The 24,654-nt window shown below is 45.3% G+C and overlaps 1 protein-coding gene across 1 annotated transcript in view; it reads left to right on the top strand.

The window, feature by feature from the left end:
• SLX4IP (SLX4 interacting protein) overlaps positions 1-24,654 on the top strand; it is a 197,831-nt gene that overhangs the window by 154,257 nt on the left and 18,920 nt on the right. Inside the window, exon 6 of the mRNA XM_069767899.1 lies at positions 53-150. Within this exon, the coding sequence (XP_069624000.1) occupies positions 53-150 (98 nt within the window). The remainder of the gene's footprint in view (positions 1-52; positions 151-24,654) is intronic.

Below are 24,654 nucleotides of genomic sequence, written 5' to 3'. Positions count from 1 at the left end.
TTTAAGCTTGTTGAACTAGTAAATAATTTCTTCAATCTTTATCTTTGTACAGAGCTGTATGTGTTTCCAGACAGATTTGTGGTCTGTGTAAGTCAACTCGAACCTCATTCCAACACGTGGGCCGCTGACACCGTTAAACCTCCCAGTACGGTGAGTATGTGATTACTAAACTAGCCTTGATCTTTTGGAGACTCCACCACACATGGATCTTTACTTCTAACAGGATTTAAGCAAATTTGCGGGATTTAGGCATAGCTATGTGAAAATTTTCCTGTATGCAATTGATTAGGTGGACAGATAATGTTGCAAAGAGGCGCCGAATGTGAATGTAGATTACACACGGGGAAATTCTAATGCCTATATATTGGTTTTGGAAGTAGACCTTTGAATGGTAGACCCAGAGTTAAAATTACTCTGAAAAATATTTACTAGTAATCTGTCCAAATTATACGGAAGGCAAGCTCCAAAGAAAATTATAAGGGCACTGTTTTAGTTTGCATTTCTATTTTAACTCCTTACTACTTTGTGCCTTGGACCTTAAAAGGGTTATCCACCTTGCCCACAGCATAAATGATAGTGACCATTAGGATATCGATTTTTGAACCCCCATTCATCACAAAAATGGCAGTGCCATGTTCCGTGTCTGAATAGAGTTGTAGTGTGCAACGGGAGTACTTCTTTCATTGTCTATGAAGGTTGTGATTACGTATGCATACTAATGCTCCATTTATTTTGGACTTGCGGTCCGCACTTTCTTGGGATCGGTGGGGGTCTGACTGCTGGAACCGCCACCTGTCAAACCTTTATAACCTATCCTGTGAATTTCTCATGAGTTTTATTCATAAGGTAACCCTTATTAGGACCAAGCAATTTTTCCACTGTCTGATTTCGAGAGTTATAAGTTCTCTATTTTTCTGTTGATATGCCTGTATGAGGGAAAGGCTCACCTTGCAGGCCAGTTTCACACGTCTTTGAAACATGGACTGTTCTCAGACTGGAAAACTAGACCTGATCTCCGGGTCTCCTGACCTGAGCTATCTGCCTTATATATGCCGGCAGTCATCCCGGTCTTCCAATCTGAAAATGGTCTGTGTTTCATGGATGTGTTAAACTAGCCTTAAAGCACCACTCCAGCATTTTGTGTTTTTCCAGTAATGGTGTGACTCTTTAAATATAAGCCCCCTGCCCCCCTGGGCATATAGTCATTGTAACGGGGTCTACCAAGCTGGGGTACCTCTTTCAGTACCACCCCGTGTTTCAGGAGGTCCACTCTGCTTTGGCTGGAGTCTGAATGAAGGACGCTGGCTGGAATTGCTTGGTTACATGGGCGCATATAAAAGATCACTGCTTCTCCACGTATTTCCAGTCTGACAACACTTTACTCACAGGACACAGAATATATCACACAGATACAGAGGGCAGGCCAATAGAAAAGCGGCAGGCCAGACATACATTACAATAGCCGCAGGTGGCCGGAGCCGGCCGATATTTACTGTGGGAATTAAAAGGTGGGGGGCAGACAAAAGGGGATTATCGTGTCCCCTCTGCCCAGGGGCGCAGCCTGTGGGCTGATGCATTAGGGACATGCATCTCACATGGAACCTATTATACATACATATAACTGCACAACATATTCTGGGTGCTGAGTGGTTCCGTAACACGTAACAGTCATCTTCCGGCGTCTTTTCCGTTTTTCAGTTACTCTCCAGTCCAGCAACGCCATTTGGTTAGCACAGCGTCTGACTGGACCGAAGTCAGAAGCTACATCACAAGTTCTCAATGCAAGTCTATGAGAGTCAGAACAAGGCCAGAATGAAGCTCTCATATAGATGTATTGAAAATGACCTCCGTGCAGCTCCATGAAACAATGGAGCTTGCGACAGGTCACTTTTCGCGGGAGACTGATAGAAGCGAACAGGTGCTTTAAAAGATATAAACCCTTAAATAAAAATCAACAATACCTTTTAGACTCTCATATGGTGAAGGCCCATGGACAAAACACTATGTGATGTGAATACAGCAGGGTTATTCTTTAGAAGTGGCCATAGTTTTTCCATAAGGAAGACCATCAGTTGCCACAACCGCAACATGCCAGTCATAAGAAATCCAGATCAGTTATGGTTGCAGTAATGCGTGAATTGCTTGTGACTATGTTCCCAGTCCTTATATTGCCATAGTTCAGTCTTTGGCCAATGATGTGTACCATGACCAATGTCATCGTGTAGTCCTAGCCTAAAAATGAAGAACCACTGTGGACCATTTGTACCATTACAAATGGCATAAAACAAAGCTAAAGAGCAGTCACAAGTCTATCTCGTTTCATCTACTCTTTCACTATGGTTTGGTATCACACGGAGAAACGTACTAGAGACCATTAGCCTTGTGGAAGTGGAGGTTATTCGTGTAATTTTGGAATGTGAAAAAGCAGAATCCAGTCACAATTCGAGTACTGTGGATGGGAGAGAAGCCAGCGTCACCTCTTCTGACACGCAATAATAATTAAAAAGGTAGCTGTGCTCTTTCCAGAGATGAAATTGTCCTCAAATTCTGTTCCAAAATGGCTTTCCGCCTACATTTCTTTCCTCCTTTGCAAAAATTTAGTTAAGAAAATATTTTTCTAAATCGACCATCTGAATGTTCTATTGTTTATGTCATCACCTTTATTTATAGTGAGCCCTGTGTGTTTTCCATGAATAAGGCTGGACTCGTGCCACAGAGATATTTCCTCCTTGAACATTCACAGTTGGTTTCCTTAAAAATATGTAACCATATCAGTCCTTATGGGATCCTATGATCACTGAAAAACACACCAGTGGCCTCCTGCCATGGAGAACTTCAAGAGCAGCCGTGCGGAATTACAGCAGGAATCCTTGGCCGTGGGTGGATATGGACCTGGGGGAAACTGATCATTTTTCTCTGCTATGCTTGCATGCTGCAAGCCAGGTCTTAAACCGCACTCATCCTCCCATTTCTATAGGGAAAAATGAAGTACGCCTGGAAGAAAGGGAGGATGAACAGATTGTGACCACCCAACAGCCGGCTGTGGACTCCTCTTCGGAGAGGTTCATTGCTCCTAGTGGTCGTTACTGAGCCCAGATCCACTGCCTGTTCTCAACAGATGCATGGGGTGTGCTGGAGACAGAGGAGCAGAATTAAAGGCAGAGATGCTTTTCTGTTCTGCCAGTTTAGTCCCAAACTGTTCTAAAATCATTGAAAACCTGTTCCAAGGGTCTACATAGACAGGGGTCATAAATGTAGCCTTGTATATTCATGATAAACCTTAGTGATGAGTTAGCATGCTCGGATAATGTAGTGTAATAATATATTGAAGTCCCCGCGGCTGTTCGACAGCTGCAACACATGCAGGGATTCCATGTTTGTTAGGCAATCTCTGCATATGTTGCTGCTGTCAAACAGCCGCGAGACCTGCAGCTGCGGGGACTCAAACATAGGTGATGTTGCACCCTCATTAGATGCTTTCATTTACAAGATAGGGCCTGGGTTAGTCTATTGCTGCTGATGTACATGTGCATTTTCTGAAAGAAGTTTGAGTCTAGAATAGCCCCAGTGACCAGTGAGAGAATTTCTAATTGTAATACGGTATGTTTTTTGTTAATACAGATTGGGATATAAAAAAAAATAGAATAAAAACCTGATTTTCTGATGACCCATTCCCTTTAATAGTCTTTCACACAGGGTGATTAATGTAAGACTAGAGAATTCACTTATTTGTTGTTGACTTTTTGATGACTTAGAAATTATCATTTGCCAATGTTATTTCTTCTCATGTAAGCTGTCATCAGTTAGCAGATGGTCCTGGAAGAAAGAAATGCCATTGAAAGAATGAAAAAAAAATACAGTTATTGCTACATGGAGGTTCGTGCTTTTAGAGCTGTAAACCATTCATTGGCGCTTGTTTATACAACTTTATCTTTACACTAGATAGTGGCGCGATTCTAACGCATCAGGTATTCTAGAATATTCTGACTGACAGAACGTGTTCAATGAACGTGACTGAACTATGTCGCACTATGACTGACAGAAGGTGTTCAGTAAACGTGAGTGAACTACGTCACACTGTGACTGACAGAACTTATTCAGTAAACGTGACTGAACAACATGGCACTGTGACTGACAGAACTTGTTCAGTAAACGTGACTGGACTGCACCTGTCGCTGATTGGTCGCGGGCGGCTGGCGCAACCAATCAGCGACCCATTACAGACAAACAGACAGAATTAGACAATTATATAGTAGACTAGATGGTGGCCCGATTCTAACGCATTGGGTATTCTAAAATATGTATGTATGTATGTACGTCGTGCTGTGAGTGGGGGTTAAATTCCGCGCCAATATCGCTGATTGGTCGCGGCCGGCCGGGCGCAACCAATCAGCGAAGCATGGTTCAAATCCCGCGTCAGTTCGCGGGCGGACTGCGCTTGTCGCTGATTGGTCACAGGATGTCGGGGGTTCGGGGTGCAGGATGTTAGGGGTTTGGGGTGCAGGATGTCAGGGGTTCGGGCAGCCTATAGTGCAGTTTGCAACGCCGCCTTCCTCTGGCCTGCAGGGGTCGCTGTGCTCTGGAGGCACCGCCCGTCCTTTCCTCGCCGTCAGTCCCGGAAGCCTGTGATCTCAGCCCGGCATGGCTGTGCTGTGTGCGGCCGCCCCTCTCCTCCTGCGAGCGGCCTCCCGCCACCTCCCTATCCCGGGGCAGCGGGGCCTGAGCTCCAGACCCTCAGCCGCCATGCCGGGACCACAGGCCGGGACCAGAGCTCGTGTGTACGCCGACATGAACCCGAACTGGGGGTAACCGGGGGCGCAGGGGTCCGGGATGGGGCGACACATTGCCTTACTGGGGGGCGCTGACTGGAGGGGAGTATGGAGGGAGCACTGACTGGAGGGGAGTAGGGAGGGGCCAATTTGCGGCCAGACTGTGCCTGTCGCTAATTGGTCGCGACCAATCAGCGACACAGGATTTCCGTTACAGACAAACAGACGCGTAGACCCTTAGACGATTATATATATAGATATATACATACACATATAGGCTGTGCAGCTACATGGATATATACGGAATATAGCTCTATCTGGCCGCGTAGTAGATAACACAGCCCACAGTAGTATACAGCACAGCCCACACAGTAATATACAGCACAGCCCACACAGTAGTATACAGCACAGCCCACACAGTAGTATACAGCACAGCCCACACAGTAGTATATAGCACAGCCCACACAGTAGTATATAGCACAGCCCACACAGTAGTATACAGCACAGCCCACATAGTAGTATACAGCACAGCCCACATAGTAGTATACAGCACAGCCCACATGGTAGTATACAGCACAGCCCACATGGTAGTATACAGCACTGCCCACATCTCTCTACTCCTCCCTCCCCCTCCGAGAATGGCCCCACAGTCCAGTAAAAAAAACAACACACTCCTCACCTCTCCTCGTGCCCGCCCTGCTTCCTCCTCCTGTCTCGGTGGCTGCCGCTGCATTGCCTGGGACACAGTGAGTGCGCGATGACGTCATCGCGCACCCGCAGTGTCAGAGGCAGAGGGAATAATGGGAGAGGGAGAGTCAGGTGATGCTCTCTCCTCCATCATTGATTTGAACTGTACCGGCAGACGCCGGTATAGTTCAATGCGGCGGGGGAGTTGGGTTCCTGGCTCCCTCTCCCCAGAGCCCCAGCTCTCCGCACACGCAGGACTCCGGGTGACCGCACACAATAGGTCGTCACAGGCCGGCGTCCTCGCAGCCCCCTCTGCCCTCCCCTCTTTGCCCTCTCACGGTCCCCAGCTTCCTCCCCACCTCCCTCGCTCACCCAGGTCGGTACACGCACTGTCCAGACGCCTCCACGTCCCCTCCTGGTCGGTACACTCTCCCGGTCCTCTCTCCTGTACACCGGCAGTGACGATGGTGACCACACCCCTTCTCCGAAATCCCACATCGCTGATTGGTTGCGGCCGGCCGCAACCAATCAGTGATGCGGGATTTCCGTTACAGACAAACAGACGGAAATGGACCTTAGACAATTATATATATATATAGATGATTAAGGGATAGTGATGAGCGAATATACTCGTTGCTCGGGTTTTCATGAGCACGCTCGGGTGATCTCTGAGTATTTGTTAGTGTTCGGAGATTTCGTTTTCATCGCGGCAGTTGAATGATTTACAGCTACTAGCCAGGCTGAGTACATGTGGGGGTTGCCTAGTTGATAGGGAACCCCCACATGTAATCAAGTTGGCTAATGGTTGTAAATCATTCAGCTGCCGCAATGAAAACTAAATCTCCAAGCCGTCATAAATACTCGGAGACCACCCGAGTGTGCTCGGGAAAACACGAGCAACGAGTATACTTGCTCATCACTATTAAGGGACAATAATATAGGCCAAAAAGTGCCATAAGATATTGAAAACATATTATAAGTCTGCATAACAGCACTGGTATGAGCAGTGAAAACCCCTTTATTCGTTGGACAATGAGTATAAGTGACACGAGAGTTTGGAAAACCTTGTAAATTCTGCTGAATAAACTAGTATCCAAGTTGCCTAATAGATGAGATGATGTCCTCCAGGTCTTCAGAGTGCCGATAACCAGCAGTTAGGAACCATGACACATGGGCAGCATGATGGCTCAGTGGTTAGTACTGTTGATTTGGGGTCCTGGGTTCACATCCCACCAAGGACAACATCTACAAGGAGTTTGTATGTTCTTCCCATCTTTGCTTCGGTTATATCCGGGTTTTCTGGTTTCCATCCACACTCCAAAAACATATTGATAGGGAATATAGATAGAGAGTCCCAATGGGGACAGTGATGATCTCTGTAAAGTGCTGCGGAAATTATTGTGCCATATAAATGAGTATAATAAAAAGAAATAAAATAACGTGATCTTCAGGCTTTATGTACATTGAAATCGGCTGAATACACGGATTTCGACATGGCCGGATGTCTAGAGTTGAGCAAATTTTTCAAACTTCGGTTCCGATTTCCCAGCCGAACACCATTGGAGTCAGTGGGAGTAGAAATGACCGAATACCAATATGTCACGAATATGGCAAATTTAGATTCTGCAACTGAATCCAAACCTATTCGATCAACTCTACGGATGACCATCTGATGTGTATGGGGGCCTTACTCAGGTCTCCCTATTTAAAACTCCTGTGTGCTGGGTTGAGCCAAACCAATGTGTTTATTCGGATCTCTGAGGAATTGTTCAAATGTCAGTTTTTCACTTCCAATTTTTGGAGCTTCCCCAGACACAGGGACACAGGTTACTCGGTACCGGTCCTTTCTGTCTCAGTTCTGGGGTTGTCACGGTGGCTGGACCCGGTCCGTGACCCTGCTAAGGGGCGTCCAATAAAAAGTGATAGGAGTCTGTCAAGGTTTCGTGACGCCACCTGTGGTGTTCGGTCAGGGTGACCGACGCTGCTGTGGGGTCCACTGGGGTGATGGAATGGCAGCTAGATGGTATAACTTCCCACAGGTGAAGTATGTCCCCAGGGCTTCCCAGTAGGGTGGATGGAGATGGTGTGAGATACAGACAATAACGAGGAAACAGGGTTGCAGTCTCTTTACTGAAGACTTCAGGATCCTCAATCCAGAGCACAGTTAACAGGGCTGTCTGAGACCGGCCGGTCCGATGGCACATCCAGAGTTCCCTTCGCAGGTGGAAATCGTTGCCTACCAAAAGCGCTTGTGTGTTGTAGTGCTACCCTGCTGAGCATTCAGTATAGTCCTCACAACTTCTATTCTAGTTCGTTCGTTCTTTCTAGTTCTTTCTCTTTCTTTCTATTTCGTTCCAGATGTTACTAGTTTCTCGTCCCCCAGGTATGTTATGGCTAGGACGCACCCGTATGACGGGAAGGCTCGGAGCTCTTCCGGGACCCTAGAGACGCCCCTCTCCACGCGTTGCCCCCTATGTCTTCGTAGGAAATTTAAGGTAGACAGCCAACCTATAATTAACTGTCCTGCGGAGTTTGAAGTAAGGCATAGAGTCAGTTACTTCCTCGGTGTTCCGGCTACGTGCCTCAGTAGGATGTTGCCGTTCTCGGGGCATGACTCATACTGGATCTCCTTTGTGCTGATCTCGTTTCTCACTGTTCCACAATATCCTTTGCTTTGTGTCTCTTTCTTAGGATACCGCCGCATGGTAGTGCAGGCACGGTTCCGTAACGTTCTGTTCTGTTCGCTAGGTACCTGCCAGGTTCCCATGCCTGACAGGCACCCCCCCTGAATCTTCTCCCTGCAACACCCCCTGCCGCGGGATGTTGCCTGAATCCAACCCAGTCAGCTTCTGACTAACTTCCTATCCAACCCCTAGTTTTACCAGTGTGAGGAGTGGCCCAATAAATAAAGCCTTTTTTTCTCCCTAGTGGCCGGAGTGTGAAGTGTAATGTGTGCTGGTGATACCTGGTCAGTAGAATTCCTTCAGTGCCATCAGACGTACCATCACTCCCCTTAGCGGCAAAGTGTCATACTGCAACGACCAGATCTCTGGGGCACTGCAGTTTTATCTGCGTTTTTCACAGATAGAATTCATACTCATAATGTTCTATTGTGCTGTTCATATATTTGTGGTTTTATATGGACCTAGTGATCCACAGCCACACACTGAGAGATGTCCAACTCATTGATAAAAGTCGCCACTATAAGTCTATGGGTGCTGTTATGACCTGGTGGTCAGGACAATAATGGACCTGGTGGTTAAGAGCACACGGAATGACCTGATAGTTACTAATAATATAGGACGAGCTCTGAGACGTGGGAACTCTGCTGAACGCAATCCCTAATCCTATCACACACACTAGAAATAGCCGTGGAGCGCTCCTGACGCTCCCTAGGCGCCTCGTCACAGCCTAAAGAACTAGCTAGCCCTAAAGATAGAAAAATAAAGCCTACCTTGCCTCAGAGAAATTCCCCAAAGGAACAGGCAGCCCCCCACATATAATGACTGTGAGTTAAGATGAAAATTACAAACACAGAGATGAAATAGATTTAGCAAAGTGAGGCCCGACTTACTGAACAGACAGAGGATAGGAAAGGCAGCTTTGCGGTCAGCACAAAAAACTACAAAAAGACCACACAGAGGGCGCAAAAAGACCCTCCGCACCGACTCACGGTGCTGTTGTGAGTTCTGTTTTTGGGCTCCCTCTGGTGGTTACTGATGGTACTGGGTGACTTGTGTTCTCTGCGATCTCTGGTGTCCACCTGTTCCATCAGGTTATGGGTGTTTCCTATTTAACCTGGCTTTTTTGTCATTTCCTCGCCGGCTATCAATGTAATCAGCGTGTCTTTTTACCTCTGCTCCCTGCGTCTGTTATCTTCAGGACAAGCTAAGTTTTGATTTTCCTGTTCCACGTTTTGCTTAATTTTTGTCTTAGTCCAGCTTGCAGATATGTGATTCCTTGCTGCTGGTTGCTCTAGTGGGCTGAAATTACTCCTCATGTTCCATGAGTTGGCACATGAGTTCAAGTAATTTCAGGATGGTTTTTTGAAGGGTTTTTCGCTGACCGCGCAATTCACTTTTGTATCCTCTGCTATCTAGCTTTAGCGGGCCTCATTTTTGCTGATTCTATTTTCATAACTACGTATGTGCTTTCCTCTCATTTCACCGTTATTACATGTGGGGGGCTGCTATTTCTGTGGGGTGTTTCTCTGGAGGCAAGTGAGGTCTGTGTTTCTTCTTATAGGGGAAGTTAATCCTTCGGCTGGCGCGAGACGTCTAGGAATCATCGTAGGCACGTTCCCCGGCTACTGCTAGTTGTGTGTTTAGGTTCAGGATCGCGGTCAGCTCAGGTTCCATCACCCTAGAGCTTGTTTTGTTTTTGTGCTTGTCCTTTTGTGATCCCCTGCCATTGGGATCATGACAGTATAGCCGGCCATAAACAATTGGTCATCATTTTGGCTGAAGTAGGAGGAAAAGTAGTCTGAGGAAGTTTTTTTTTTTTTTTCTCCTCAGTGTTTGCTGCCTAGCCTTAATTGCAGCTTGACTGCTTCTTTCCTCCTCTTAATCCTTGAATGGCTCTGACCTCAGCTGTTTATCATGGACGTCCAGAGTTTGGCTTCCAGCCTGAATAATCTTGCTGCTAAGGTTCAAAATATACAAGATTTTGTTGTACATACGCCTATGTCTGAACCTAGAATTCCTGTCCCAGAGTTTTTTCTGGAGACAGATCTAGTTTTCTGAATTTTAGGAACAATTGCAAGTTGTTTCTTTCCTTGAAATCTCGCTCCTCTAGAGACCCTGCTCAGCAGGTCAAGATTGTTATATCTTTCCTGCGGGGTGACCCTCAGAATTGGGCATTTGCATTGGCACCAGGGGATCCTGCGTTGCTCAATGTGGATGCGTTTTTTCTGGCATTGGGTTTGCTCTATGAGGAATCTAACCTAGAGATTCAGGCTGAAAAAGCTTTATTGGCTCTCTCTCAGGGGCAAGATGAAGCAGAAATATATTGTCAGAAATTTCGGAAATGGTCGGTGCTTACTCAGTGGAATGAGTGCGCTCTGGCTGCAAAATTCAGAGATGGCCTTTCTGAGGCCATTAAAGATGTTATGGTGGGGTTCCCGGCGCCTACAGGTCTGAATGAGTCCATGACTATGGCTATTCAGATTGATCGGCGTTTACGGGAGCGCAAACCTGTGCACCATTTGGCGGTGTCTTCTGAACAGGCACCTGAGATAATGCAATGTGATAGAATTCAGTCCAGAAGTGAACGGCAAAATTATAGGCGGAAAAATGGATTGTGTTTTTATTGTGGTGATTCAGCTCATGTTATATCAGCATGCTCTAAACGCACAAAAAAAGTTGATAAGTCTGTTGCCATTGGTACTTTACAGTCTAAAGGCCCCTTCACATTTAGCGACGCTGCAGCGATACCGACAACGATTCGGATCGCTGCAGCGTCGCTGTTTGGTCGCTGGAGAGCTGTCACACAGACCGCTCTCCAGCGACCAACGATGCCGGTAACCAGGGTAAACATCGGGTAACTAAGCGCAGGGCCGCGCTTAGTAACCCGATGTTTACCCTGGTTACCATGCTAAAAGTAAAAAAAAACAAACACTAGATACTTACCTACAGCCGTCTGTCCTCCAGCGCTGCGCTCTGCTTCTCTGCTCTCCTCTTGTACTGTCTGGGAGCCGGAAAGCAGAGCGGTGACGTCACCGCTCTGCTTTCCGGCTCACAGCCAGTACAGGAGGAGTGCAGAGCACAGCGCTGGAGGACAGACGGCTGTAGGTAAGTATGTAGTGTTTGTTTTTTTTACTTTTAGCATGGTAACCAGGGTAAACATCGGGTTACTAAGCGCGGCCCTGCGCTTAGTTACCCGATGTTTACCCTGGTTACCAGTGAAGACATCGCTGGATCGGTGTCACACACGCCGATCCAGCGATGTCTCCAGGGAGTCCAGCGACGAAATAAAGTTCTGGACTTTATTCAGCGACCAACGATCTCCCAGCAGGGGCCTGATCGTTGGTCGCTGTCACACATAACGATTTCATTAACGATATCGTTGCTACGTCACAAATAGCAACGATATCGTTAACAATATCGTTATGTGTGAAGGTACCTTAAGTTCATTCTGTCTGTGACGCTGATTTGTTCATTATCATCCATTTCCGTCGATGCCTATGTGGATTCAGGCGCTGCCCTGAGTCTTATGGATTGGTCATTTGCCAATCGCTGTTGGTTTAGTCTGGAACCTCTGGAAGTTCCTATTCCTTTGAAAGGAATTGACTCTACACCTTTGGCTATGAATAAACCTCAGTACTGGACACAAGTGACCATGCGTATGACTCCCGTTCATCAGGAGGTGATTCGCTTCCTGGTACTGTATAATTTACATGATGTCTTAGTGCTTGGTCTGCCATGGTTACAAACTCATAACCCAGTCCTGGACTGGAAAACAATGTCTGTGTTAAGCTGGGGATGTCAGGGGGTTCATGTTGATGCATCTCCGATTTCTATCGCTTCATCTACTCCTTCTGAGGTTCCGGTATTTTTGTCTGATTATCGGGAGGTTTTTGAGGAGCCTAAGCTCAGTTCGCTTCCTCCTCACAGGGATTGCGATTGTGCTATAGATTTGATTCCTGGCAGTAAATTCCCTAAAGGTCGTTTGTTCAATCTGTCAGTGCCAGAGCATACTGCTATGCGGAATTATGTTAAGGAGTCCTTGGAAAAGGGACATATCCGTCCATCTTCGTCCCCTTTGGGAGCAGGTTTTTTTTTTGTGGCCAAAAAAGATGGTTCCTTGAGGCCTTGCATAGATTATCGTCTTTTGAATAAGATTACAGTCAAATATCAGTATCCTTTGCCATTGTTGACTGATTTGTTCGCTCGCATTAGGGGGGCTAAATGGTTCACTAAGATTGATCTTCGGGGTGCGTATAATCTTGTGCGGATAAGGCAGGGTGATGAGTGGAAAACCGCATTTAATACGCCTGAGGGCCATTTCGAGTATTTGGTGATGCCTTTTGGACTTTCTAATGCTCCTTCTGTCTTCCAGTCTTTTATGCACGATATTTTCCGTGAATATCTGGATAAATTTATTATCGTGTATTTGGATGATGTTTTGGTTTTTTCTGATGACTGGGAGTCTCATGTTCAGCAGGTCAGGAAGGTGTTTCAGGTCCTGCGGGCCAATTCTTTGTTTGTAAAGGGTTCTAAATGTCTCTTTGGAGTCCAGAAGATTTCTTTTTTGGGGTATATTTTTTCCCCTTCTACTATTGAGATGGATCCCGTCAAGGTTCAGGCTATTTGTGACTGGACGCAGCCTACATCTCTTAAGAGTCTACAGAAGTTCTTGGGCTTTGCTAATTTTTATCGTCACTTCATAACTAATTTTTCTAGTGTTGTTAAGCCTTTGACGGATTTGACTAAAAAGGGTGCTGATGTTACTGATTGGTCTCCTGCGGCTGTGGAGGCCTTTCAGGAACTTAAGCACCGGTTTTCTTCTGCTCCTGTGTTGCGTCAGCCAGATACGTCGCTTCCTTTTCAGGTTGAGGTTGATGCTTCCGAGATCGGAGCGGGGGCGGTTTTGTCACAGAGAAGCTCCGATGGCTCAGTGATGAAGCCATGTGCGTTCTTTTCTAGAAAATTTTTGCCCGCTGAACGGAATTATGATGTTGGTAATCGGGAGCTTTTGGCCATGAAGTGGGCATTTGAGGAGTGGCGTCATTGGCTTGAGGGTGCTAGACATCGTGTGGTGGTCTTGACTGATCACAAAAATCTGATGTACCTTGAGTCTGCCAAGCGTCTGAATCCTAGACAGGCTCGTTGGTCACTGTTTTTCTCCCGTTTCAATTTTGTGGTTTCATACCTGCCAGGTTCAAAGAATGTGAAGGCGGATGCTCTTTCTAGGAGTTTTGTGCCTGACTCCCCTGGAAATTCTGAGCCCACTGGTATCCTTAGGGATGGGGTGATTTTGTCGGCTGTCTCCCCAGACTTGCGACGTGCTTTGCAGGAGTTTCAGGCGGATAAACCTGATCGTTGTCCGCCGGAAAGACTGTTTGTTCCGGATAATTGGACCAGTAGAGTCATCTCCGAGGTCCATTCTTCTGTGTTGGCAGGTCATCCTGGAATATTTGGTACTAGAGACTTGGTGGCCAGGTCTTTTTGGTGGCCTTCCTTGTCGAGGGATGTGCGTTCTTTCGTGCAGTCTTGTGGAGTTTGCGCTCGGGCTAAGCCTTGCTGTTCTCGGGCCAGTGGATTGTTGTTACCTTTGCCTATCCCGAAGAGGCCTTGGACGCAGATTTCCATGGACTTTATTTCGGATCTCCCTGTCTCTCAAAAAATGTCCGTCATATGGGTTGTGTGTGACCGCTTTTCTAAGATGGTTCATCTGGTACCCTTGCCTAAGTTACCTTCCTCCTCTGAGTTGGTCCCTCTGTTTTTTCAAAACGTGGTCCGTTTGCATGGCATTCCGGAGAACATCGTTTCTGACAGGGGATCCCAGTTTGTGTCTAGATTTTGGCGGACGTTCTGTGCTAAGATGGGCATTGATTTGTCCTTTTCGTCTGCATTCCATCCCCAGACGAATGGCCAGACGGAACGAACTAATCAGACTTTAGAAACTTATTTAAGGTGTTTTGTTTCTGCTGATCAAGATGACTGGGTTTCCTTTTTGCCGCTTGCCGAGTTTGCCCTTAATAATCGGGCTAGTTCTGCTACCTTGGTTTCTCCTTTCTTTTGTAATTCGGGGTTTCATCCTCGTTTTTCCTCTGGTCAGGTGGAGCCTTCTGATTGTCCTGGAGTGGACATGGTGGTGGATAGGTTGCATCGGATTTGGAGTCATGTGGTGGACAATTTGAAGTTGTCCCAGGAGAGGGCTCAGCAGTTTGCTAATCGCCGTCGCCGCGTGGGTCCTCGACTTCTTGTTGGGGACTTGGTATGGTTGTCTTCTCGTTTTGTTCCTATGAAGGTCTCTTCTGCTAAGTTCAAGCCTCGGTTCATCGGTCCCTATAGGATCTTGGAAATTCTTAACCCTGTGTCGTTTCGTTTGGATCTCCCGGCATCGTTTGCTATTCATAATGTGTTCCATCGGTCGTTGTTGCGGAAGTATGAGGTACCTGTCGTTCCTTCGCTTGAGCCTCCTGCTCCGGTGCTGGTGGAGGGTGAATTGGAGTATGTTGTGGAGAAGATCTTGGATTCTCGTGTTTCCAGACGGAAACTCCAGTATTTGGTCAAGTGGAAGGGTTATGGTCAGGAGGATAATTCTTGGGTGATTGCCTCTGATGTTCATGCTGCCGATTTGGTCCATGCTTTTCATAGGGCTCATCCTGGTCGCCCTGGTGGTTCTCGTGATCGTTCGGTGACCCCTCCTCAAGGGGGGGTACTGTTGTGAGTTCTGTTTTTGGGCTCCCTCTGGTGGTTACTGATGGTACTGGGTGACTTGTGTTCTCTGCGGTCTCTGGTGTCCACCTGTTCCATCAGGTTATGGGTGTTTCCTATTTAACTTGGCTTTTTTGTCATTTCCTCGCCGGCTATCAATGTAATCAGCGTGTCTTTTTACCTCTGCTCCCTGCGTCTGTTATCTTCAGGACAAGCTAAGTTTTGATTTTCCTGTTCCATGTTTTGCTTAATTTTTGTCTTAGTCCAGCTTGCAGATATGTGATTCCTTGCTGCTGGTTGCTCTAGTGGGCTGAAATTACTCCTCATGTTCCATGAGTTGGCACATGAGTTCAAGTAATTTCAGGATGGTTTTTTGAAGGGTTTTTCGCTGACCGCGCAGTTCACTTTTGTATCCTCTGCTATCTAGCTTTAGCGGGCCTCATTTTTGCTGATTCTATTTTCATAACTACGTATGTGCTTTCCTCTCATTTCACCGTTATTACATGTGGGGGGCTGCTATTTCTGTGGGGTGTTTCTCTGGAGGCAAGTGAGGTCTGTGTTTCTTCTTATAGGGGAAGTTAATCCTTCGGCTGGCGCGAGACGTCTAGGAATCATCGTAGGCACGTTCCCCGGCTACTGCTAGTTGTGTGTTTAGGTTCAGGATCGGGGTCAGCTCAGGTTCCATCACCCTAGAGCTTGTTTTGTTTTTGTGCTTGTCCTTTTGTGATCCCCTGCCATTGGGATCATGACACGGTGCGGAGGCGCTCCCTCTGCGTCCCAGAGCTTCCAGCAAGCAAAACAACAATCAAATAGCAAGCTGGACAGAAAAATAGCAAACCAGAGAAAAACAAGCAGGAACATAGCTTCTGCTTGGAAGACAGGTCACAAGAACGATCCAGGAGTGAACTAGACCAATACTGGAACATTGACAGTTGGCATGGAGCAAAGATCTAAGTGGAGTTAAATAGAGCAGCCAGCTAACGAATTAACCTTGTCACCTGTGGAAGGAAACTCAGAAGCCGCAGCCCCACTCACAACCACCAGAGGAAGCCCATGGACAGAACCAGCCGAAGTACCATTCATGACCACAGGAGGGAGCTTGACAACAGAATTCACAACAGGGTGCGTGAGAAAAACAGACAGCATCGGATACAATATACTGTCCGATTTTCTTGTTTGCTTGAAAGGACAAGCTTAAAAAATCTTCTCATGCACAAAAAATGATGAAAATGTGATCTAAAACACTGATCCAAATTGGTTCATTTGTGCATTTTTTGTATGAGAAAAGTTAGCGACCTCGGAAATAAAGCTGATCTGACACTAGATATCTCAGTGCAAATGGCATACATTATCAAAAAGATCAGTTGGACCTGATGAGGTTGGTGAACTTACTTTTGAAATACATGTCTGAATGGCTCAATAATTTTTATGATCTGTGTCATAGAAAATACTAAAATCTCTGGGCTATCACCCTCCTTCCCTCTCAAGCAGATTTCCAATGAGGAAGAAAACAGCTGACAGTTTGAATCTCCTAGACTCAGATTAGTACAATGGACATAAAGGAGCAGGGAATCTTAATTAGCATGCAGGAGCTCCTGTTGGGACAAAATACCACCACAGTACCAACGGGGATGTTTTTTGTGCATAGACAAAGAGTTCAGTTTGGAAAGGTAGTTGAAACAGGAGAACCCTATTCAAAGGGCAGGACAGCAATAGGGTACCCGTTTTTACACATAATAGCAAAGTGGAACTGTCTTTGTCCCCAGGAAATGCATTTTGAATTTAAGTGACACTGTGGTTTACTGAATGGGAAATGCTGCAATAGCCAACTCGACTTTTTTCTAAAGAAAATTATGAGAATTGGAGTTTGTATAAATCTGATAGTCATGGGACATACATTTTGAGCTTCAGGGTGAATAGGGAAAGAATATGCATATTTCTTCATAACTGTGACACCTGCCTGTAAGCCCCAAATCAATAGTGGCCAGATATCTGACACCAGCCATGTCATGTTTGATCTCTGGGTAATGGTAAAATCCCAATAAAAAATATGACGGTGATCTCGAACCTCTGCGACCATCCGGAATGAAGTTATCACGTAGATTGAGAATTTAATAAATCCTGAGGGGCTGAGAACAATTCACAAGCTTTCCCAACTGAAATTATTAAGGGGGGTATGAAGGGGGATAAAAGGTCAAGCCAAAATATGGTCTTGGTTCCTGTAGAGAGATACACTTCTGTATCCCCTCCACTGGATATTCTTCAACCAAAGTGCCTTCCTTCACTAGGCCGAAACATATCTGTGATCGGTGTAGTAAGTTTCTTTTGTTTTATCCATTTTATTTTACGTAACTGTATATGCTGAATTGTTTTGTACGCTTCTTTTGTATAATTTTTAGAAACACTGCCTCGAGGGTTTTGGATTAAATATAAAATGTAATAGTTCTGTTCCTTTTGTTCTTTAAACCGCGCCCCAAAGCCATACGTTACGAGAAATTAGGTGTCTATATACATATACGTATATTCCATACATTGGAATCAGAGTTTTATATACCATATGCTCACTGTTAGCTTCCCAATAATCGCTCTATTATTGGAAACAGTCTGAGTCCTCCTCCGATGATCTTAGGTCAATCACATAATTGTCCGGACCATAGGGGTAGCAGAGGGCTGTTCGCTCCAATGATACAACAGCTGGATCTGAGATACAACCTCTAGTTGCGATTCTCTGACGAGCTGCATTCATGAAATGCTCAATTTATGATTAAGCAGGGAAACTTTTAAAAATTATTATACAGCCATTCTGACATTAAATTTTCAAAATAAGTACACCAGTCGCAACTGGTCTAAGAAATGTAAGAATTGTGAAATCTGGTGAGAAGATTCACTTTAAATTCTACATATATCTTTTCATCCATCCTTCATCAATCACTCAATCAAAAGACTTTATATATTCTATAACGACTGTATGACTAACACAATCTGATTCCCCCACGGATTCTCTGTAGCTCAGGTGGTTGCTACAAATGGTTTCCCTCCTGTAGTTGATCCCCTTGTTTTGAGGTGTTTGCTTATTCCCCCCTGGGAAGGACGATCTGGATTTCCCTTGCTAACCACACTCATTTGGAAAGTGCCAAGAAATATTCAGAAGTTGGAGACATATGTTTTGGCATGAATGCTACCAGAAGTCCTAATTATATGTAGAAGTACATGTGGAGACCATTTTCTCTCACCAGGGACAGGTAGCCATTAATGGCATGAATATTCATTTGTGCACAGACATTTGTAATTTAAAGGACTAGTAAATTGCCTGGAATTAGCCTTTTCCCAGGAGGGTGGGTGCTGATCCTGTTGTAAAGGCTGTAGGTATAAAATATTGCTAACTTAGTCTGTGTTATGGTACATCCCTATATTGTTAAAGTGGATTTTTTTTTTGTATATTCACTTTTGGGGAAAAACACATTTACAGCATAGTGCATGAGATCCATTGCAAATTTCTGCAACACTGTACATAGTGCTAAATCCCGCTGCTGTTACCGCCGCAGGAGCTCTGCGGCTGAGATGTTATGCGGACACAAACCTTTAAGTTAAATTCTGACCAGGATCTTATTTTTACGTATATTAAAGGGAATCTGTAACCAGGTTTATGCTATGTGAGTCGCCCGCCAGGGCCGTGGGGTACTCGGTACCAGGTCCGGTACTAAAAGGGATGTCACGGTGGCTGCGACCCGGTCCGTGGCCCTGGGCGCCCAATTAAAGGCGAAAGGTCTTTAAAGGGATTTTTGAATAGTTTGTGTTCGTTACGCCACCTGTGGTATTCGGTCAGTGGGGACCGACGCTGCTTAAAGGGGTCCTCTGGGGTGATGTTATGGCAGCTAGATGGTATAACTTCCCAAAGGTGAAGTTGGGTCCCCAGGCTCCCAGTGTATAGGTGAAGATGGTGAATGGGGCAGTAAAGAACGAGGACACAGGTTTGCAGTCTCTTTACCTGGTTTACTAGAGTCTTCAGGTATCCACAGTCCAGGGCACCAGATCACAGGTACAGGCAGGGTCCGGCCGGCTTGGAAGCAAATCCAGAGTCCCCACTACCAGGTGGAGATGAAAGCCTTCCTCATAGCATGGTGGTGGTATTGTAGTCCCTTACTGCCTATGGCTTCTGGCAAGGTCCTCACAGTTCCTCTCTGTCCTCGATAAAGGTGGGACACAAACCCATATGACAGGTGGCTCAAGCCTTTTTACAGGGTATCTATCACGACCCAGGCTCTACGTGCCACTGTGCCTCCTGGGTATTAAGGCAGACAGGTGATTTGTAATCCTAGAGTCCGACACAACCTCGGTCTTCCGGCTACCCGAATCTACGCTCAGCCAGGGAGGTAGCCCAGTCACAGCTATCCTCCCCAGGTGTCTCTCTCCTGTGCTTCGCTCTCCTACACGCTCACTAAACGTTGTTCTTCTTTCTCAACTCTCTTTCCCCAGGAGCTGCAGCAACTCTGGCTGCACGGCCCTTTCAGTCCTTCCAACACTCACTGTCTGACTGCTCTCTTCTCTGTCCTCCTGACAGACTACTCACTCACTTACCCTCCAGCCAGAATATATATCAAGGGCAGTTCCCCGTAAAACCGGATTCAGAGCTCCCCCTTCTGGCCTGGAGTGCGGACATGTTGCATGTTTGTGTTTACCTGATAGAAGAGATCTTCCCTTGCTTCCAAGCGTGACATCACTCTCCCTGTGAGGAAAGCAATGCCACTGTAACAACCAGGACCCTGGGGTGTTACACTATGTATTCTGAGAGCATCGCAATGTAGGGGCAGAGACCCGGATTCCAGTGATGTATCACTTGCTGGGCTGCTTTCTGCAGTTTTGATAAAATCATTGTTTTAGCTGCTGCAATCTTGCAGTTCTCTGAATGCCAAGCTGTTTATAACCCTGCCCATACTACTGATTGGCAGCTTTTGTATATATTGAGAGGTAGAAAGCTGCTAGTCAGTGCTGGAGCCTGGGTGACCAGGAGGCATGTGACACCTAGTCCTGCAGTGATAATCTCCTGCTGATAAAACACTGATATAATCCGTGGTCTTCATGGTGTTGTTTGGTTAGTGGTGCCTCTTGTTGTAAGGCTTCATGAAGCACAAACAGTCTTTCTCTGTCTCTATGATTAGGAACATGTTTGTGCTTCTGCGGGGCTTTTGGGCAGGTCTCTCCTTGGTTTCTCTGGCTTAGAGCAGGAAAATAAGACTCTGCCCACAGTCCCGACCCAGAGCACAAGAATCTCATTAGCTGAAAACTTCTAACATGGATTACACAAGAACCACAAGACAGATTTTTTTTTTCACCCCAGGTATTATTATGTTAATCAGTTTAAGGGTAAGTTCACACAGGGCGTTTGTGCTGTTTTTTTTTTCTGCAGCAAAACCTGATCTTCTTGGCAGGAAAGAAGCTGCATCATAAACGCCAGTTTAGGTGCGTTTTTGGTGCGTTTTTTGATGCGTATTTTTTTTCTCTTTGTCCATGCTAATGTCCTTGAATTTTTAGCAGCAAATAATGATACCTGCATTTTGCTGCATTTTTTTCAACACCCATTCAAGTCAATGGGTGAAAAAACGCAACAAAATCGCTGAAAGAAGTGACATGCTCTATGTGCAAAAAAGCAGCAAAGCACAAAATACTGATCAAACAAAAAACAATGTGTGTGCATGAGATTTCTGAAATCACATACACTTTGCTGGTATTGTAAAAAGTAGCTGAAAATTAGCATAAAAAATGCAGCAAAAAAGCAGCAAAAACGCCCCGTGGTAAAGTGTATATGCTGACAGCCCATGTGACACATGGGGACTTCCTTTCACTAAGCATGTGACTTAGGCTGCCGTCACACTATCAGTATTTGGTCAGTATTTTACACCAGTATTTGTAAGCCAAAACCAGGAGTGGGTGATAAATGCAGAAGTGGTGCATATGTTTCTATTATACTTTTCCTCTAATTGTTCCACTCCTGGTTTTGGCTACAAATACTGATGTAAAATACTGACCAAATACTGCGAGTGTGACGGCAGCCTTATGAAGGGGATTGTTGCTCCATAAATTTTTAGGGGTTTCATAGCAAAAAGGGTGAATACTTATGCACTTGCCATTTTTTTGCTATCTGATCCATAAATTTAATTTATACCTATATTTTTCTCATTTCATTAACTTATCGGATTTCAAAAATATCTGAACACAGATTGTAATGTAACAAAATAGGTAAAAAACCAAGGGGGTGAATACTTTTGCAAGCTCCACATGATTTGGGCTGGATGTGTCGTTGCAGACTTCACAATGTATACTAGCTTTTGAAAGTCAGTGCAGCGTATCCACAACATGTGAACCTCACCATCATTGGCTTTTCTAACTTAACGTGGATTTGTTTTTGATGCCTCTTGGGGGCACAGACTTTTGTGAGTGATTTCTATGTATAATGCCATTAAGTTTATCGCCATTTTAAGGATTAGTCGATGATCCTGTCCCATCCCCATCAACCCTAGAGTGATATGCTATGAGTGCATATATATATAAAGGATTGGGGATTAGCTCATGTAGATTATAACACATGTGACACATACACTATTGATATAGTTGGCCTTGAGTATTTTTGGCAGACAAAAATAAATCCCATTGTTGTGGAAACAAGCATTAACTTTGATAATACTTGTGCTAAGTTTAGCTGAAAAGCTTCTGTCATTTTGAAATTGTGATTAAAGGGAAACTGTCAGCAGGGTTTTGCCATTTAATCTCAGCGTGTCATGATGTAGAGACTGAGAGTCTGATACCAGGGATGTGTCACTTGCTCTGCAGCTTGCTGTAGTTCCAATATAATCAGTGTTTTATCAGCAGGAGATTATCACTGCTGGACTAGGTGTCACATGCAAGACAGTTCAGCTAATTGTGCAACCCCGCCCCCACCACTGATTGGCAGCTTGCCACAGTGCACACAGGAAGTTGCCAATCAGGGGTTGTGGGCGGGGTTATACGCAGCTCCGCAGTCATTGCCCTGCTACATCTACATCAGAGAAAGCAGGGAGTTTATCAAAACTGCACCAAGCAGCACAGTAAACGACACATCACTGGAATCAGGATCTCTACCCCTACATAATGCTTTTCTCAGATGTAGTCACGCCAGCCTGCTGACAGATTCCCTTTAAGACAAGTTGAAAGGGTTGTCCACTACCCGTTTTTGCAAGAAAATGTGCCAACCCATAAGTATCATATCGCCCTGCAAAAACTCAAAGAAATTGGCTGTGTAGTTGTTGACCATCCGCCTTGTTCTGATTTGGCCCCATTTGATTATCTCTTTCTCATAAAATCAGTGGAAGGTCAAAAATGTATGACAAACAAGGTGGTAATTGGTGATTTTTTTTAAGGATTAGGGTATGTGCATAGGGAAAGTATTTAGCGCAGAAATGTCTGAACCATTTCTACATCTCTTGGCAGAGAAAATGTTTTATTCGTTTCTGAAGTGTTTTTTTTGCTGCTGATTTCCCCCCATTCATTATAATGGGTGAAATCTGAAAGAATTGACATAGAGCAGATAAAAATCTGCACCAAGTCTGCAAATCCCAAATAAGCAACGTGTGCCTGAGACTTCAGGAATCGCATTCACTTTGCTGGTGTCCGGAAACCCTTCAGGTTTTGGGAGAAATCTGAGTTGAAAAAAAAAAAGAAGTGAGAAATCTGCAACGTGTGCACAGGCCCTTAGTTACTTATTGATCAATGCATTAAATGTATAAAGTTGAAAAATGATTTATGCTGTCTAGAAGCGTATTATAATTGCAGGTATGAAGATATTTCTTTCTGTAGGCTACGTGCGTGTTGTAATCTACTGATGAGATTTTTGTCCTGGTAGGTGCCAGTGCAGACATTCCGATGGCTGCCGGTCTCTCTTGTCATATATTTTAGCTCAGGACTATTAGAAGAGATGATATTACCGTGACTCATCTGGGAACCTGGACGGCGGTCCTAAAGAGTTTGCCTCAGGCCATAATACGAGACGATCGTGTAACACTCGGGACTAGTCAATCCTGGGATCACTTCCTCAGCTGGATTACGCTGTGGCTGGGGGAGTGAGATGATTGACACTTCATATATTGTTTGACACTGTCAGCGTATATTCTTTTTTTATTTAAAAAATAACCCAATTTTTACCAAACTTTTAATGATGGCTATTTTTGTTTTTATGTAATATAGCTTAAACACTATATATTATCATTTATATGCTATATAGGCCGATCTCCTCTAGATCACGGTGCAAGTACAGTTGTTTCCCGTCCACACAATTAAAAGGTCTCTGTCAGCACAGGGTGATCAATGCGTGGAAATGGCTGCCACAAAAATTAGTGAGTTCTCCTTCAATGGAAGCCTTCAAAGAGAGGCTGGACAGACATCTGTCTGATATGGTTTAGTGAATCCTTCATTGAGAAAAGGGGGTTGAACACGACGACCCCGGAGCTCCCTTCCACCCCTAGCATTCTATGAGCACAGAATGACTGTTCTAACTGAGTCCTGCCACTCCGTGGATCATGGTGGGGTCAATCATTTAACTATACCATTCCACCTGCTTGGTTTACATTTATCTCCACCATCTCTGGCTTTATGAAGTCAGAGCTGTCAATCAAAGGAGATGGGGGTGGAGATGGAGGAACCACAAGCCGGTGTGATGGTGTAGGTAAATGATTGGCCGTACCATGAAGCACCGAGCGGCCGGACTTCACCAGTCATTCTGTGCGGACAGAGTCCCTTTAAGCCAAATAACCTGGATTGCAGACTGACACATTGTAACAAACTAGGAGAATATCTGCACAGCGGTTTCTACTCATGTATGATGTATTTAGGGGTCTACGTACAGGTTTGCTGCCTCTGAATTTAATTATCAGATATCTTAAAAATGAAATTGCAATACACGGTAAATTAGAAGGTTATAGATATTTTTACTTAGAAAGTTGATAAGTATTATTTGCACAGAAGCAGAGATCCCCTTTACGTGTCAGCCAGTTGTGTATAAAGCCTCGTCTAGGCCAACGCCACTGATTTACTCGTCCGGTCTCCTGTATCAGTCATACGTCAATCTATTGAGACCATCTATAATTGACTCCCAGACTTTTTACACCACTTAGAAGTTTCTCGGTATCATGGAGACCTTCTCATTTCTCCTAATCTCCCTTCCCTCAGGGATGTCAGGGCCTTAACCCTTCCCAAGAGCACATGTTTTCTCAGTCAAAAATAAGGAATCAGCGCTCCGAGTGGCTAATGAGAAGTGACAGTCCACGGGCTGGAAAAGCTTGGTAATGGGCCGTGCCCGGCCAGTCTTCACAAAAGTGTAAATATGCCAAGAAATGTGCTTTTAATTTAAGGAAGGGGGCGGGGGAGAGGACATCTTGTTAGTTGCAAGGTTTTGTTCTTCCACTGTTGATAGAATACCTCAGCATGTTTAGGTTCTCGTACCCGCGTTCATGCATTGCTCGGTGGAAGGGAAAGTCCACATGTGCGCTCCAGATAAACAAGGGCGCGCAGCCCGTGACGCCGGGGCGCTGGACGCCGCGCTTCATCTTTTTTCTTTCCGTCTGTCTCTGAGTTGTCTTGTAGGCTGTGGAAGCCTTAGGGAGTTTACATCACTGCACATAGCTGAGACTTTGGTTCCCACAGAGCTGTTCAAAAGCCTGACTCACGGTCTGTGTTAATTGTTCTCGAAATTCAGCACTCTAAGGGTGTGGCCAGAGAGGAAAGTCTACTGTACTTATAGGGCATGTTCAGAAATGTTTCACACATAAATCATGTTTTGCTTCCACTAA

Source organism: Ranitomeya imitator, chromosome 5, assembly GCF_032444005.1.
Source record: "Ranitomeya imitator isolate aRanImi1 chromosome 5, aRanImi1.pri, whole genome shotgun sequence".
Taxonomy (NCBI): domain Eukaryota; kingdom Metazoa; phylum Chordata; class Amphibia; order Anura; family Dendrobatidae; genus Ranitomeya; species Ranitomeya imitator.
Note: the sequence above shows the minus strand (reverse complement) of the source record. Positions and strands in the feature narration are given on the sequence as shown.